Genomic DNA, 16,904 nt, shown 5'->3' on the forward strand with positions numbered 1-16,904 from the left:
ACCGGCCCCTCTCTCCGTAGGAAGCGGTAGCATATCGCTTAAGTGTTCTCTCAGCCAGAGTGGAGTGGGGTCAAAGGTGGCCGTCCTCAAACTGAATTAGAGGCCAGGCCTGCCAGAGGCAGCCGGCGCTGAGTCACTTAATCACATTATTTGGGAAAAATATAGGGGGGAAAGAGATAAAATGACTTAAAATGAACTTGCCAAGGAGGAAGTGGAGTTTTTTAGATTTATTTAAAAAGCAATCCTTGCCCTGATGAAATAGACACAGGGCTGCTCCAGGATGTGGTAAGAGCCAGCGGGGGGCCGGGGCCGGCCGTGGGAGCAGAGGGGCTTCCAGCCTGGTCCCTGGGCCCCAGACCTTCATGAGGAGACCCTGGGGGCGCGGAAGGCCCCGGAGTGAGGATAAAGGGGGTGCCCTGGGAACCTGCTGGAGTCGCCTTATCTGGGAGCCTGCAGGCAGGCTGGAGCAGTCTTCGGGGAGGACAGGGCGTGGCAGGGCCCTCGGGCAGATGGGGCCTCTCGTGGTGCCCTGATGGCGGCGGGCGGCAGCTGGTGCTGACAGATGGCCACTGAAGTGGCACAGCAGCATTAATTGATGACAGGAGTGGCTGGGACCCAGGGACCTGGAGGGATGGTGCCCACTGGCTCAGAGCACTGAGCGGCACACAGTCTGGAGAATGAATCCTATCATCCATCCCACTTATCAAGCACCTACTGTGTGCCTTTACATACAGCTCACGTGAGCCCCATAATCACGGTGCGAGGTGAGGCATGTTCATGCCCATTTTATAGATGAGAAAGCTGGAGTTCAGAGTGGTGAAGCAATTTGTCCAGGGTCACACAGCTAGAACAACAGCAGGATTTGAACCCAGCCAGAGCCAGCTCACTCCAGAACCAATGTTTTTTCTTGCCTGGCTCCCTGCTTCTCTTGGAAGGTGCAGTTGGAGGGAGGGTACGATGTTGGCCCCAAGCCTTGGCCTCTGGATTCTCCAGAGTTGTAGGGCAGCTGTTCACATCCCAGAGAGACAGGGACTAACATCTGTCCACATGGGGAAGGGGCAGGGACTCAGCACATCTGGATTCTGGAAACCTGTCTGGTCCCTGGACTCTGAGGGCCAGGGAAGGGTCGTTCAAGCGGATCCACGGCTGGACCTTTGCCCCGCTGCCAAGGAAAACCCAAGTGTTGGACTGACAGTGCGGGATGCCCCAGGACAGTGGTGTCCCTGGGGCCACCCAGCACAGATGGGGCCGGTGGCTGGAGGGAGTGGACGCCTGGCATTCTAGGCGAGCTTCCACACTGGACAAAGATGCCAGGACAGGAGCTCGAACCGGGGAGGGGAGAGCCACAAGGGGAGTGGCACCCCCCGCTGCTTCACGAGCCTGGAAAGGACGGACTGGCAGGAGGACCCAGTCATCACCAGGGATGTTGTCAGGTACAAGGGCCCGTCCCAGCCCATCTCTCCTTCTCTGAGTCTTTTTTTTTTTTTAAAGATTTTATTTATTTATTTTTTCCCCCCAAAGCCCCAGTAGATAGTTGTATGTCACAGCTGCACATCCTTCCAGTTGCTGTACGTGGGACTCAGCCTCAGGATGGACGGAGAAGCGGTGCCTCGGTGCGCGCCCGGGATCCGAACCCGGGCCACCAGCATCGGAGCGCGCGCACTCAACCGCTAAGCCACGGGGCCAGCCCATTCTCTGAGTCTTATTTCCATATCCGCGAAATAGAGAGAAAGACATTACCTACCTGGGTGGGTGTCACGGAGCGGAAATAATACACAGGAAGTGCCACTTAGCATGGCGCCTGGTCACAGTGGCTGCTGTTATAATGGCATATCTAGCCTAGGGTCAGACTCCAGCTCCAGACCCCCAGCAAATGTTTTTTTTTCTTCTGGTCTGCATTGCCTTGTCCCTTTGGGTGGGTTTGGGGCTGTGGGGCTGGGTGCCAGGGAACATGGCCTCTGATTGGGTGATAGCCAGGCTCCCACCCCCATCAGCCGGCTTTGCCATGGAGAGACCCATAAGGCTGTGTGAGAGGGTTGCCTATTCCCAGACCTAGGGCACGGGGGCGGGGGGCAGGGAGGTCAGGAGAGGGGCATCAAGGGCCTGAGTGCCTGGCCCCGTGGCTCAGCCACCCCGCAGCCCACAGCTTCCACAGCCTCCTGCTAAGGCCATTTACTCGTTTGTGCATTCATTCATTCATTCATTCACTCTTACAGCAAATACCTACTACCTACTGGGGACTGTTCTGGGCACAGAGATACATCACTGAACAAAGCACCACTCACAGCCCAACACACAGCCTCTGCCTCTTGCTATGAGTACTCTGCCTCAGTTTCCTCACCTGTGACAGAGGGATTCGCATTGTTTCACCTGCTTCTGGCTAAATCGTGTGAAATCACAGAGGTGAAAGGGCACATGATAAAAGCTGTCCCCAGATGAGCCATCGTTCTTTTTCCAATGAATGGGCCTGACAAGACACTCATGGAGGGCATTATTTTTCCTGTCTGCTGCCCGGCCAGGCTGGGGATCCCAGATGGTAAGGGCAGGAGCAGGGGTGAAAGAGGAAAATGTGGGAAACTTCAAGAAAGTGGGAGCCATTGTGGCTCTTGAGCCAGAGCAGGTCACCAAGGAGGCCCATCCAGGCCTCCTCTGTTCCAAAGGCCTCGGGAACACTGGCTCTTTGAGAAGCTGAGGGGCGGGGACATGTGGGAGGGGCCCTAGCTGAGGCCTCCCGCTAATTCCTGCTCTCTAGTTACCTGCCCCCTTGACCTGGTTGTGGGCCTGGGGTTGGGGTGGATGGGAAGGAAAGAACTCCTCTGCCTCATCAAAGTTAGCGTCTAAGGGGAGGCACAGCCCAGAGCCTCAGACCTGTGGGACGCCCCTCTTTTGGACAGGCAGGCAGCTGTCAGAAAGAGAGGCGCGCATAGGCAGAGTGCGGGCAGACAGCAGCTCTGGGTCGCTGGGGCAGCCCCTCATCCCTGCAGGTGGGGTGGAGTAGGGAGGGCTGAGCCTAAAGGGCATTCTTCTTCCTCCCCCTTCAATCAGCCTCCCCCCAAAGTCGCCCAGCCCTTCCACCTCAGGAAGCCCCCTGCGCCTGCGAACCCCAGCACCGCTCTCTGTTCCACCTCCAGCCAACACTCTTTCATCCCCTTCCCTCTTCCTGCAAACCTCAGTTTGCTCATCTGTCCAGTGGAGCCGCTCAAGCCGGGTCCCTCCCTCCGGCAGGGCTGTTGGGAAGGGAACACGAGGGGCTTGGTGAACAGGGAAGGCCGCATGGGCCCCCTGAGAGCTCCAGGAGGAGTCAAGTTCCAAGGCCACTGACAGGCTGCCAAGGATGCGGCCATTTCCTGGGCCTCAGGCCGGGTGCCTCCCTCGGCCCTGTCACTCCGCATCCAGGGCCCGTTTTTTTCTGGAAAACAAGCGACATTCATCATGAGTGACAGCCCGGCCCTAATGCAATCTTAGCTGGAGCCATGAATTGCAAATGCGCCTCTTCGAGGAGGCTGCTCCATTAGGCCCCAGGGGAGGTCACCCACCCCAACCCGGGGGGCGATGGTCAGCAGTGCGGACACCTTGCAGACCCGGCACAGTTCGGGGCTCCTTGAAGCCTCCATGGACCAGGCCCCAGCCGTCTCAGGGTTGTCGGGTCTTTGGGGTGGGGTGGGGGCAAGGGCAAGTCTCCAGAGTGGGCGGAGGCGGGGGTCAGTTCTGGTGACTCAGAACCTGCTTTTGTCCCCCTGAGAGATTCACAGGGAAAAATTAACTGGAACAAGTCAGGTGAGCGGGGCGGGGCAGGCGAGGCCGGCCTGGCAATCGTGAGGACCTCCCCGGGGGCCCAGGAGCACTCAGGTGACTGGGGAGCCCTGCCCACCGCCACCTGGGGGGCCTGGGCTCTGCCCCCTCCCCAGACGGACCCTGCCCCCCCCCCACCTGGCCTCCTTCCAGCTGCCCATGAGCGTGTGCCCTCCTCCTCACACCAGCGCAGGCTCGCTCCAGTCCAGGGCTGGGGCCATCCCCGCACGCGTGTGCCCAGCACTTCCGGACCTGCACACACGCTTGTGTTGCAGCTCTCAACTCACACGTGCGTGCCCATCTCGCTGCCAGCCCAGCACTGAGTCAGGGCGCGCCGGCCCGCCGCTGGCACCTGGTGTAGACGGGTGGGTTTGTTTTTCCCTGTGTGTTTTGGGTTCAGGAAAAAAAAAATCCCCAAATGAGCTCTCCCTGGGGCACTTTTCCCTTCTTTTTTCTGCCCAGGTGTCTCTAAAGGGAACTTCATTGTCTGTTTCAAATTCATTTGCACTTAACTCATCTAGAAGTTTTGCAAGAGCTGTTTGATGTCCAAGAAGCCTCTGAGACCCCCGCCACTCCTCATCCTGGAGACCTAGAGCTGTCTTTGGGCCTGAGTCAAAGCATGGGAGGAAGAGCTCAGGACAGGGTGGGCTGAGGGAATGGCGCGGGGTGGGGAGGTCCATCCAGCTGACCCCCTGCCCCCGACCACATAGCCACCTGGGCATCTCTCGGCACCCCCTATCCAATGCTGCTGGGTGCAGGGCCCAGCTGTTGGGGTTTTGAGCATCCCCCACTAATTAATAGGTGCCTGTGAGGGCTGACCCAATCTGGCACCCAAATTAATCTCAATTACAGCGATTTGGTAACTGCAGTGCTAGCCAGCCCGACGGAGGATTTCATCACCTGAGAATGGGGAGCCGGGACAGCTCAGCCTCGATGTTATCAGCGGGGGTGGAGTGGGGGGCTGGGTGTGGCTCAGGGGCCCTGGGCAGCCCAGCCTTTATCAGCACCATCAAATTAGTTCACACCAGCTAATAATATTCCCACTGGCAGCCTGGCCTGCCGCCCAGGCCCCTAGGTTCTGAGCAGGGTGGGGGAGGCTCCTGGTGGATCTTGGGCTGCTGTACTCTGTTCCCACCTCAGCCCCAGGGTGCATCAGCTCAAAGAGGCTGGTGAGCCACGTAGGGCCAGAGGTGTGTGGCTCTGGAACTCGGAGCTGGGCTAAGTTCCCGGTTCTAGAACCCCAGGTCCAGCTGAGCTGCCTTCCTCTGGGCACAGAGATGCAGGAAGGCAGATATGGGCTGATGACTCCTCTAAGCTGGCAGCTCCCTGCAGTTTCCGAGGCCCTTTCTCATCCAGTAGCACTGGTTTGCTCCCTGCAACATCCCACAGGGCAGGGCAGGGCAGGATTATTAACTCCATTTTACAGACAGGGAAGTAGAGGCCCAGGGAGGAGACACGGCTTGCTCAGCGAGCCAGTGCAGGAGCCAGGGCCCTACCCAGGCTGCAGGACTCCTAGTCAAGTGCTCTTCCCACAAGAACACATCTCCTGAGAGACCGTCCTCCTCTCTCTCATTTCAGGATCCCCCACCTCCCACTACATACCCCGCACACTCTGGCCTCCTTCCTGCGCCTCTAGCTGCCCCAATCCATTGCTATTTACACATTTGTTCAAACAGGTGGACTTCTCTGAGCCTCAGTTTCTTCATCTGTAAAGTGGGAGTGAAGATACTAATGCCTGCTCCCCTAACCGCCCTCACAGGGCACTTTTTACCGCTAAAGCCCTGTGCAAACGTCAGGCATTCATTGTCTTTATTAGCAGTGATGGTGGGAGCAGAGGTGCAGTAGAGCCGATGGGGCATTTCCCTGTAACAAGAGGAGCAGACAGGTCGAGGTCATCTTCCCTGGGAGGTGGGGAGGGACGGCTCTCTAATGGTGGAATCCAGGCAGCAGAGGCCCACCGTGGAGGAGGTGCCCCGGGCTCTTGCTCGTCATCCCGGCGCGCCCCACACCCACAGTCGAGACTCCTGCATCCTGCCGCTCCAGCTCCCGGAGGACTGGGCAGGCTCCTCCTCACCTCCCGGGTCTGCGTGGGCGTGGGGACGGCTCCCGAACACATGAACGAGTGAATCAGGTCCAACTTCCCACTCAGGCGACACTGAACGCAGCTTAAGCCAGTTACACTCACCTCCTCCTCGCCTCGCTCCACCCCAGCCCTGCGGCGGGAGGGGGCGCAGTTGCTGGGGTAACTCGCACCCACTCAGGCCCCTGGGTTCAGGGCCCAGCTTGGCCGGCGGGACAGGGGCCCAGAGCTCAGGATGGGGGTCTGTTGGGAGCGCTGCAGCACGTACCCCACCAGCGCCCCGAAACGTGTTCACCACCCCCACTGGGCCGCCACCCCACAAGCGAGCAGGCGCCCCGCGGGCCCTCCTCCCCGCCCCCCACTTCCCGCAAACGCGGTGGCAGGATGATTGATTTTGCGGGAAGAGCCACGAGGGGGTGGGGCGCCGGGGCGCCGGGGGTCCTCACTCCATTTGCTTGTGGCTGTGAGTCAAAGCTAGGTCCCCCTGGGCAGGGCACGAGGTGTTCCCCGGCTGCTCAGCCTCGTCGCGGGGGGGGGGCGGGGGGGGGCGGGGACAAGGAGGGCCCCATGGGGCCTCACCAGTGAATCCAGGGCCCTGGGGGCCCAGCAGCACCGGGGGGACCTCCAACCCCTGGGGCTCTTGGTCAGCACCTCAGAGGACATGGCTGGCTTGGCTCAGAGAGAGGTGGTCTCCTCAGCCCGCCCTCGCTTGGTCTGAATTTTATGGAGCCTCCCTGGGCTGGGGGTGGAGGAATGGGCGGGTGAGGTTCTGCCCCATGTCCCCAAGCAGATGCCAGCCTGGCTGGAACTCCTGTCCTGTGACCCAGGCCAGAGGCCCACAAGCTCACTGGGGGTCTACTGGGGAAGGGGTAAACTTGAGCCATTTGAGAGCCACCGGCCCGTGTGCCCAAAGACACACACACACACACACACACACAAATCCACACACGTTTCCAGGGGTTTGCACTCACAGGCATGGGGTGTTTTACACTATTTTTTTACAATGCTTTTTACACATGGGTTAGACACTAGACCTCCAGTAATGTTCACATGCTCTTTACTCTCATGTACCCCTCTCCACACACTACTATTCCTGGGTACACACACACACACACACACACACACACACACACACACGTCAAGGCTCACAGGGGTAGAGTCAGGTCCCCGTGGTGTCACTTTACACAGGTGCACACCATCACGGGAACACACCCAGACAGATCCGTGTACCCCAAGAATATCCGTGTGCATGGCAGGAATAACCACCCCCCCAATACCAGCCCCCGGGGTGTGCGCCAGACAGCACGGTCTTCCATGATTAGAAATAGGATTGTTCTTTTCCTGTTCCTATTGGAGAGACGGGCAAACCAAAACCTCGGAAAGGAGAATGAGTCAGGCTCCGGGTGAGTGAGCAGGCAGCAAACCCAGGAAGCTGCCTGGATTCAGGATGCTCCAGGAAAACAGGACGCGTGCCTCTCCATTCGTCACACTTGTCTCCGAGCCTCTGGGCCCCGCATGGGCGTGCACTGGGAGAAGCAGCTCTTTCTAGCAATGCCTGAGAAAGGGGATGACTCCTGCCTGGACTGAGAATCATCGGGAACTTTTTGGAGGAGGGGATGGACAGCGGGTCTTCAGAAGGAGGGGAGCAGGAACTGAGGGACGGGACCCTGTGAGAGTTTGTGTTCGCTGGGTGTCTTGACTTAGGTGGGGCTGCCTCTGGGAGCAGAGGGCAGCAGGGAGGGGGCTCGGCGGTGGGCCTTCTAAAGGGGTGTTTGCACACATGTAGGCTGTGCTGGGGCCATGTGAGACCTGGGGAAGCCCCCAAAGCCAGCCTTGCCTCCCGGAACCTTGCAATTCAGCTGGGAGGACAGCTCACGTCCCTCATCCAAATACAATCATGAAATCATGGCGGGGGTGGGGGTGGGGACTACAGTAAAGGCTCTGAGAAGTCCTGCAGAAGTGAACTTGTGCCCCCTTCACCCTACCAATGTCAAACTTACCTGACCCCTCGGAATCTTTGTTTCAGTGATCACCTATTAATGTGCTGTGGAACTAGCTTTTGGAAAACTTCAACCTAAATCCTTAAATCTCCTTTTTTCCTGACTACTAAACCACTGCAGTTTCCATGTTCATTGTAAGAAATGTGGAAAGTATAATAAGGAATAGAAAAGATTGTTTAGATCTTTCAATATCTCATCACCTAGAAGGAACCACTGTTAACATTTTGGTCTATTTCTTTCCAGTCTTTTCCTCCTCTGAATGCGTAAGATGTGAGGAAGAGCATAAAAACATGTAAATCTAAATTGGGATCATTTAGTTTCGTATCCTGCTTTTTTCCCTGCGTTGTATGAATTACTTAATACATATAAAAGAGTATGTGTACAGTTTAAAGAACAATAATAAAACAAACAGCCAGATATCCACTAGTCAATTTAAGAATTATATCCTACTTTTTCACTTAGCATTATCCTCTGGATATTTTCCCATGCCATTAAATATTCTTTGAGAACTTGAGTTTTAATGGCTGCCTGGTATTCCTTCAAAGGGTTTACCATATTTTATTTAACAAATCCCATCTCCTTAGAAATTTAGATTGTTTCCTACTATTTACTATTAAAAGAACACTGTGATGAACACTATTATATGTAAAGCTTTGCTCATAATCAGAACAATGTCTGACTATTTCTTTATTGAAGTGGATAGAAGTAGAATTATAGGGTCAATGTTTTAAAATAGTAAAAGCCAACATACACCCAGCATTTCTTTGCCAGGCATTGTACAGACAGCTTTATATCATTAGCTCATTGAAATTTACACTGAAACTTACCTCCATGTGGTAGGCACTATTCTTATTCCCATTGTACAGATGAGCAAACTGATGGTCAGGGAAGCTAAGTGAATTACTCCAAATAGCTTGATAGTAAGTGGCAAAGCTGGTCTTGAACACCAGCAGCCTGGTTCCAGAGCCTGAGGTCTTAGCCACTCTGCTGTGCTTTGGTTTGTTCGTTCATTCAACAATGTTTACTGAGTACCTACTATGTGCCAGGCTCTATTACAGATGAGAGGTATATGGCAGCGAACCAGACAGAAAAAAATCTCTGCCCTCCATTCTACTTGGGGAGACAGAGAGTCAAGACAATAAGTGAGATCTTTAGATTGTTAGAAGGTGGTAAGTCTCCTGGCAAAAAAAAAAAAAAACGCAATAGAGAGGGAATGCAAGGTGGGTGTGCAATTTAAAATAGGGAGGTTAGGGAAGGCATCCCTGAGAAGGAGACATTACAGCAAAGCTTGAAGGAGGTGAGTGAGGGAGCTACGCTGGGGTCTGAGGGGAGAGCACTCCAGACGGGGACCTGCAAGTGCAAAGGCCCAGAGGCAAGAGTGAGCTACTGTCCGAGGAGCAGCAGGGAGGCAGTAGGGCGGGAGTAGAGTGAGGGAGGAGAGTGGGAGGAGGTGAGCTCAGAGAGGTAATGGAGGGGGCACAAATCTCGGGGCTTTGAGGACCACTGTGAGGACTTTGGCTTTTCTCGGTGGGAGGTGGGAGCCACGGAGGGTTTTGAGCAGAGCAGTGATGTGATCCGGCTTACATCTGACAGGATCCCTCTGGCCGATGGGTGTAGAATCTCCATAGGGGGCAAAGGTGGCAGTGAGTGGGTCCCTGGGACAGTTGAGGCTGGAGATGATGGTGGCTCAAACCAGGCTGGCAGTGTAGGGTGGAAAGAAGTGGTTTCTTTCCGGATATACTTTGAAAATGGAATTGACAGGATTTGCACATCATTCGGCGATGGAATATTAGAAAGAGAGAGGAATCAAGGATGCTTCCAGAGTCTGGAGCCTGAGCCCTGGGGGGGGGGGGGAGACGCAGTTAGCGCAGTTGAGAAACGGTGGGGGGAGTTTGGTCTGAACGTGTGAAGATCGGGGTGCTGAGGCAGACGTCACTGCTGGCCTGCATCCCGTCCTCCCCTGCGGGATGGGCTCGTGGCTGGTACATCCTGCCGCCTTGAAGGCAGATGTGGCCACAGCATGAGCTCTGGCCAGAGTCGTGGGTGGAGTGATATGTGTGCTTCTGGGCTGGGGCGGTTAATCACCTCCAGCCCTGCTGGTCCCCTGCTGAGACTATCTTAGGAGGGTGTGCTGAGATGAAACCTCCATCAGCCTAGGCCCCCAAATGATTCATGGAGGAGAGCCCTCTGCCCACCTGCCCTGGACATGCATCACCAGAAAGAAATAAACGTTCGTTGTTCTAAGACACTAAGATTTTAATGTTGTTTGTTATTTATCCTATCCTGAATAATACAGGCACCTATTAGTAGGACTGCCATGCAAGGTTGCACAGTTTGTACACTGTACAAGGGCGGCATGTCCAAGGCGGTTTCATTCTGATCATAGACTTTAACTTCTAGATCCTGCATACATGTGAAGGACTGTGTCCTGTTGCAGTCAGGCTTAGGGCATCCCCTGAGGTTGCTCCTCTGGTTTACCAGCTTCTCTCAGAGGCCTTGTTTCCATCCCTCACCCAACTCTAAACCTACCACAGCCACCTTACAGGGTGGGGGTGGTGGGAGGAGTGTTCAGAGTGTGACTGTTGCCTTAGCGCCTGAGTATAAGTGAGCAAGAGTGTGGATATAAGTGTGTGCCCGGCCAGGGCTGCCACTCCCAGGAAAGCTCCTCCTGGGCAGATCCAGGCCAAGCTGAGGGGTGAGGGAGGGAGCAAAGCCGCGCTCCAGCCGCTTCACTGCTCCCTAACGGGATGCATATGCCTGGCCACAGATTGAACAAGAAGTCTAATTTATGGAACTGCCATTCAGATGAATTTCAGCTGGATGCTACTGATTAAACCCCAGAACTAGTGCTCCCAGCACCTCTCCCCTCCCTCCTCACTCCCCTCCCCTCCAGCCCCCTCTTGTACACAGTGGCCAGTCTGGGGTTGCCTAGCACGGCCTGGAGCAGGCAGGTGCATTCTTCTTTCTCCTGGCCAGCTTGCCTACAGTTGGACAGAATAATATGCACTATGAAGTTTTGTAAAAAGTTTTTTTACTGAAGGAAGGCACCTTTTCCTAACTTGCGAGGGGCTGTTGGAGCTAGAGGCAGCCCTGCCTGTTATCCAAGTGAAGATGTCGAGGAGATAGATGGTAGGGACAGGCCCAGAGCTCCAGGGAGAAGTCTGAGCTAGAGATAGGAATTGGGAATTGTCAGCTGATACTGGTGTTTGAAGAGCCACGGTCGTGGGGGTCACAGAGCAAGGAGAGTCTGCGGAGAGGAGTCGGAGACTGAGCCTCTGATGCTGCAGAGGAGACTGAAGTAGCAGCCAGGGAGAAGGGAGGGAACCAGCTGAGCAAGGAAAGGGTTCTGAGGAAGACGGAGTGACCACCCGGGGCCAGTGCGCTGACGGGACCAGTAAACCGAGAGCTGAGAACTGACCACTGGGCTTAGCTATGTGGTCATTGGTGTCCCGGACTAGAGCAGTTGTGTGGAGCGGGTTCAAGAGAGGATGGGAAGGGAGGAGCCGAACAGCCAGCTCAGGCGCCCCTTTCAAGGAATCTTACTGGGCAACGGGGCAGAGAATAGGGTGGTAGCTGGCGGGGAAGTGGGGTCAAGGGGGAAGGGATGCGCAGGAGAAAAATGAGGCTGATGAGAAAGAGCTGGGAGACAGAAAGTTACTGTGGCCTGAAGTGGGGCTGGACCACTATCAGGAGGAGGGAAGGGGGACGTGGTCTCATGGGGAGGTGTCAGCCTTAGAAGCCATCAGCCCATCAGAAAGTTCCCCATCCCAGGCCCCAACCAGCAGCTGTGTGTGAGGATGGCCTGTTTCCTGCGTGCCCCACACCTCATTTGAGCATCTTATGCCCTTTGCAACCCACCCCTTCTTATGGGGCTCCCATTCCCCTCCCCAGCTTGGGTTCTGATCCATGGGGGGGCTCCTGCAGGGGCAGGAACAAGGATTCAGACCTCCATGAAGCTGCAGATGGGAAAACAGAGGCCCAGAGAGGTTAGATAACTTGCCCAAGGTCGCACAGCTAAGTGGCCGAACTAGAATTCCACCCTAATTCTGCCCAGCACCCTCCTCCATACCCAAGGATAAGAAGCAGGGGTCCAGAGATCCTCGTCAAAGGTCCCTGTGGGCTCTGCAGATTTTGCCTCCTGACTAGCTTTTGTGTTTATCCCTTCATTACGGGTGTGCCAGGATCCCCAAGAAGATGTGATGCAGAAAGTAGCCCCCCAAGGACTCACAGACCACTTGGGGGGATCAACCCAGATCCCAGTTATTGGACCACCAGTCAGCTTTGGTGAGGGCTGTTCAGGGGATCGGCCCAGGAAGGGCAAAGGTGGGCACCCAACCAGGTCGGGGGTCAGGAAGGCTTCCCAAGGAATCTGCTTCTAAGCCGAGAGCCACAGACTGAGCGAGGTTGAGCTTGGTGACGAGCGACGGGAGGACGGATGTCGTGCAGCGGGCACAGCACGTGCAAAGGCCTGGAAGCTGGGGCAGAGAGGAAACCAGCCGTTTGGAGCGCGCCATCGGGGCCGAGTTGGGGCTTCAGAGGGGCCTGCAGCCTCGCCGTGGGCTCGGCCCCCTGCAGCCCCTCTCCGGCCCGCAGCCTGCCCGCCCGCCGCAGGGGCCGCCTCGGCGGAGCCAGCCTCGCCCCGCCCGCACGGTGGTCGCGGGCCGGCCGGGGGCGTCTAATGGGCTGCCCGGCCCGGGTTCCGGGGAGCGGTCCCCGGCCGCGCTAATGTGCGGTCGCCCCGCCCGCCGGCAGCTGGTGCCCCCGCTCCGACCCCGGGCGCCGATCGATATGCATCAGGCGGCGGGCGGCCGGGAGCGCCCCCTCCTCCGGGCGCCTCCGACGGTCGTTCCGGGACCTCCCGCGCTGGGGGTGGGGCGGCTGGAAGCGGGGAGGGGCGCCCCGCCTGGGACCTCCCGCCCGCGCCCGCCGGGCCCCTCTCGGCGCTGCACGCTCGCCCCTGGCTCTCGGTCTCTGCCCGTCTACCGGATCTGTGTCCGCCTCCGTCCCCGCTCTCTCCGCGGTCTGAGGCTCTGTGTCTCCGTCTCTCCCTCTCCAGGTCCTGGGGAGGACGGGTCAGCCGCCCCAGGCGGGAGGCTGTGGCCTTTGTCCACAGCCCGGGGGCGGTGGCATTGCAGCCTCCTGGCCCCAGGCTCCTCTTTCCTGCCCTTCTAGCCTCCGGGAGCCTGGGAGTCCCAGGTGGCTCCTTTGGGGACAAGGCCAAGGCCAGGGGACCAGGGTGGGGTGAATGAGACACTGGGGTGCAAAACTTAAGTGCCCAGAAGAACTCTCAGAAATCAAGATAATTAATACTTCAATGCAATATTTTTAAAAAGCAAACAATGCAAAAGATTCTGTGGTGAACAAAATATCAAAATTTTAAAGACAAGATCAGTAACTGCCGAGCTGAGCCATATTGGAGCCTGTGGTGAAAGAAAAATCAGGAATGTGATCCTGTTTTATTTAAAATGTTGATATTTTGTCCATCACGGATTGTTCTCCACGATTTTAAAGGAGACTCACACAGGGGTGCTCGGATTGTGGGCGAGATGCCACACACAGGACTACGATGAACCAGTGAGAAAGCAGCAAATGCAAGCATCTTAATTATCTTTTTTTAAACAGCTGTATTGGGATATAATTCACATATCATACAATTCACCCATTTGAAGTGTCCAATTCAGTGGTTTTTAGTATATTCAAAGTTAGACAACCAGCAACACACCAATTAGGAACATTTTCTTCACCCCTAAAAGAATCCCTGGACCCACTAGCAGCCCCTCTCCCTTCCCCTTAATATCCCCAGCCCCAGGCAACCACTCGTCTTTCTGTCTCTAGGCATTTGCCTATTCTGGATATTTCATACAAATGGAACCATACAATATGCGGTCTCTGGTGTGTGGCTTTTTCACTTAAGCGTAATGTTCTCCAGGTTCATCCTTGTGGTGTGTATCAGTACTTCATTTCTTATGCTGCCCGGTAATATTCCATTGTCGGGATGTGTCACATTTTACTTATCCATTCTCAGTTGATGGACATTTGGGTTGTTTCTGCTGTTTGGCCATAATGAATAATGCTGTTACAAGCATTCATGTACAAGCTTTTGCGCAGACATATGTTTTCATTTCTCTTGGGTATATACCTAGAGTAGAATTTCTGGGTTGTATGGTAACTCCACGTTTAAGCTTTTGAGGCACTGCCAGACTGTTTTCCAAAGTGTCTCCACCCTGCCGCAATCGCACCAGCAATGTGTGAAGGTTCCAATTTCTCCACATCTTCACCAACACTTGCTATTACCCGTCTTTTTGATTATAGCCTTCCTAGTAGGTGTGAAGTGGTATCTCATTGTGGTTTTGATTTGCATTTCCCTAACGGTTAATGATGTTGAGCATTTTTTCATGTGCTTTTTGGACGTTTGTATATCTTTGTTGGAGACATGTCTGTTCGAACTCTTTGCTCATTTTTTCAAATATCTTAATTATATTTTATATGAATGGGATCACACTACATCTACGCTTCTGACTTGCTTCTTTGCACTGACAGTATGCTTTGGAGATCTTTCCGTGACCTTTATAGATCTTTATAGATCTACCTCACTGTTTTTAAGTAGCTAGTCAAGGTTTCATAGTGTGGCTGTGCTATAAGTATTTATCCAATCTCTGATTTATGTTTTTTCAAAATTTTTTTCTATTCCAAAACAAGGTAATAAACATCCTTACACACATCTTTCTGCACCCCAGTGGGTCTTTTTGAAAAAGAAAGCCCTAGAAGTGTGGAATTGCTGGGTCAAAATTTTTAATTTCAATATATATTAACAAATCGTTCTTCAAAAATTTAACTCATGGACGCCTTCACCAGCATCGTATGAGAGAGCCTGTTTAATTGCATCTTTACCAACACTTGATGTTATCAATCTTAATTTTTGCCACTTTATCAGGCAAAAAAAATTCCATTGCTGTTTAATTTTCATTTGCCTGATTACTGAGTGTGAACTTTAAAAAATACAATTATTGGCCATTTTCATTTTGTCGTCTGTGAAATATCTGTTTATATCTTTTGTCCATTTTTCTAATGGACTATTTTTATGTATTCTGGATGTGGATCATTTTTCTCCCAGCCTGTTGCTGGTCTGTTGTCAGATAGAAATGTTACATTTTGATGTCATAAAAAGAGTGTAACCCTCTTCCTTTTTGACTTCTGGGTTTCTCTTGTTTTTCCTACCCAAAGGTTGTGAAAATATTTTCCTCTAATATATTCATATTAAAAAATAAATAGAGGGATATATTTTGGATGTGATGACAATATTGAAATAAAATAAATTCTTCTTAAATTAACTAATAAATGTAATGCAGACCCAGTGAAGGTCCCAACATTAATTTTTATCAAACATGATAGTCCACTTGTGGAGTTCATATGAAAAAGAAAATGATAATAATATTGGAAAAAAATTCAAAAATGAATAGCCCTAATGGTTGGCAAAACATCCCACAGAGTCATAGTAATTAAAACAGTGCCGTATTGGCATGAGATTAGATACATCAATCAATGGAAAGGAACAGGTCCATGTTTATATGAAAGTTTAGTTCATGATAAAGGTGACATTTCAAATAAACAGAATTCAATAAATGATCTTGGTTCAAATGGCTATCCATTTGGTGGTGAATATTTATTCATTTATCCATCAAATATTTATGAATGCCTAGCATATGCCAGGCACCATGCCTGTGGACACTGGAGTGGAGCAGTACAGATAAAAGGACAGAAATTCTGGCCTCATGGAGCTGACATTCTGGTGGGAGAGGCAGTCAATAAAATAAATAGGTAAATTATATAATGTATTAGAAATAAAGGAGGGGTAGGGGGATGGAGAGAAATGGCAATTTAAACTATAAAAGTCAGGAAAGACTTCAATGAAATGGTGATATTTCAGCCAAGACTGGAAGGAGATGAGGGCATTGGCCTTGTAGATATCCATAAGAAGGGCTGTCTGGGGCTGGCCTGGTGGCGTGATGGTTGAGTACATGCGCTCGGCTTCAGCACCCACAGTTTGCTGGTTCGGATTCTGGGCATGGACCTACACACCACTCATCAAGCCATGCTGAGGTGGCGTCCCACATAGAAGAACTAGAAGGACCTACAACTAGGATATACAACTATGTACTGGGGCTTTGGGGAGGAAAAAAAGGAAGATTGGCAACAGATGTTAGCTCAGGGCCAATATTCCTAAAAAAAAAAGAAGAAGGGCCATCTGGGCTGAGGGAATAGACAATGAAAAGGCCCTGAGGCAGGAACATGGTTGTGCGTTTTGAGCTCTAATATGGACTTGAACTTTCACCTTGAGGGCGATGGGAGGTATGGAAGGATTGCAAACAGAGGTGTGCGAGGAGCCAATTTATGCTTTAACTGGACCGCTCTGGGATCTGGGTGGAGCATAGATTTTAGGGGCGAGGGCAAGGGTGGACTTGGGAAGGCCAGGGAGGGGGCAATTGCAGTTATCCAGGTGACAGGTGCTGTTGGCTGGGACCAGGGTGGAAGCAGTGGTGGAGGGGAGAAGTGGTCAGATTCTGGATGTATTTTGAAGATAGAACGGACAGGATTGGCTGAGGGTGGGGAGAGGAGTGAAGGGTGACTTCAAGGTTCTGACCTGAGCCTCGGGAGGCTGGAGCTGCCGTTAATGGAGGCAGGAAGGCGGTGGGTAGAGCGTGTTGTGGGGAAGGTCAGGAGCTCAGCTTTGAACGTTTGGAGTTTGGATTGCCTATTAGACCTCTAACTGGAGATGCTGAGCAGGATTCAACACCCAGGTCTGGGTGTTGAAGAGGGGTCTGGGCTGGAGACACATTGGAAACAGTCAGTGTGGAGACCTTCGCAGCCCCGTACAGTAGCCGGGAGACACCTGTGGCCACTGAGCCCTTGAAATGCAGCCAGTGTGACTGAGATGTGCTCCAAGCGTAAAATACACACAGGATTTCAAAGGCTTAGGAAGAAAAAAAGTATTAGGATGAAAAAAAGTAACATAGTTCATTAACAATTTTTTA

General features: G+C 53.3%; 1 protein-coding gene across 1 annotated transcript in view; it reads left to right on the plus strand.

Annotated features, from left to right (window-relative positions):
- CIROZ (ciliated left-right organizer protein containing ZP-N domains) overlaps positions 1-16,904 on the plus strand; it is an 85,255-nt gene that overhangs the window by 59,710 nt on the left and 8,641 nt on the right. The window contains 1 exon segment of the mRNA XM_087445764.1: positions 12,466-12,944. Coding sequence (XP_087301890.1) covers positions 12,466-12,944 — 479 coding nt within the window.

This window comes from Ceratotherium simum, chromosome 22 (assembly GCF_057802395.1).
Source record: "Ceratotherium simum simum isolate JZ-2026a chromosome 22, ASM5780239v1, whole genome shotgun sequence".
NCBI classification, from domain to species: domain Eukaryota; kingdom Metazoa; phylum Chordata; class Mammalia; order Perissodactyla; family Rhinocerotidae; genus Ceratotherium; species Ceratotherium simum.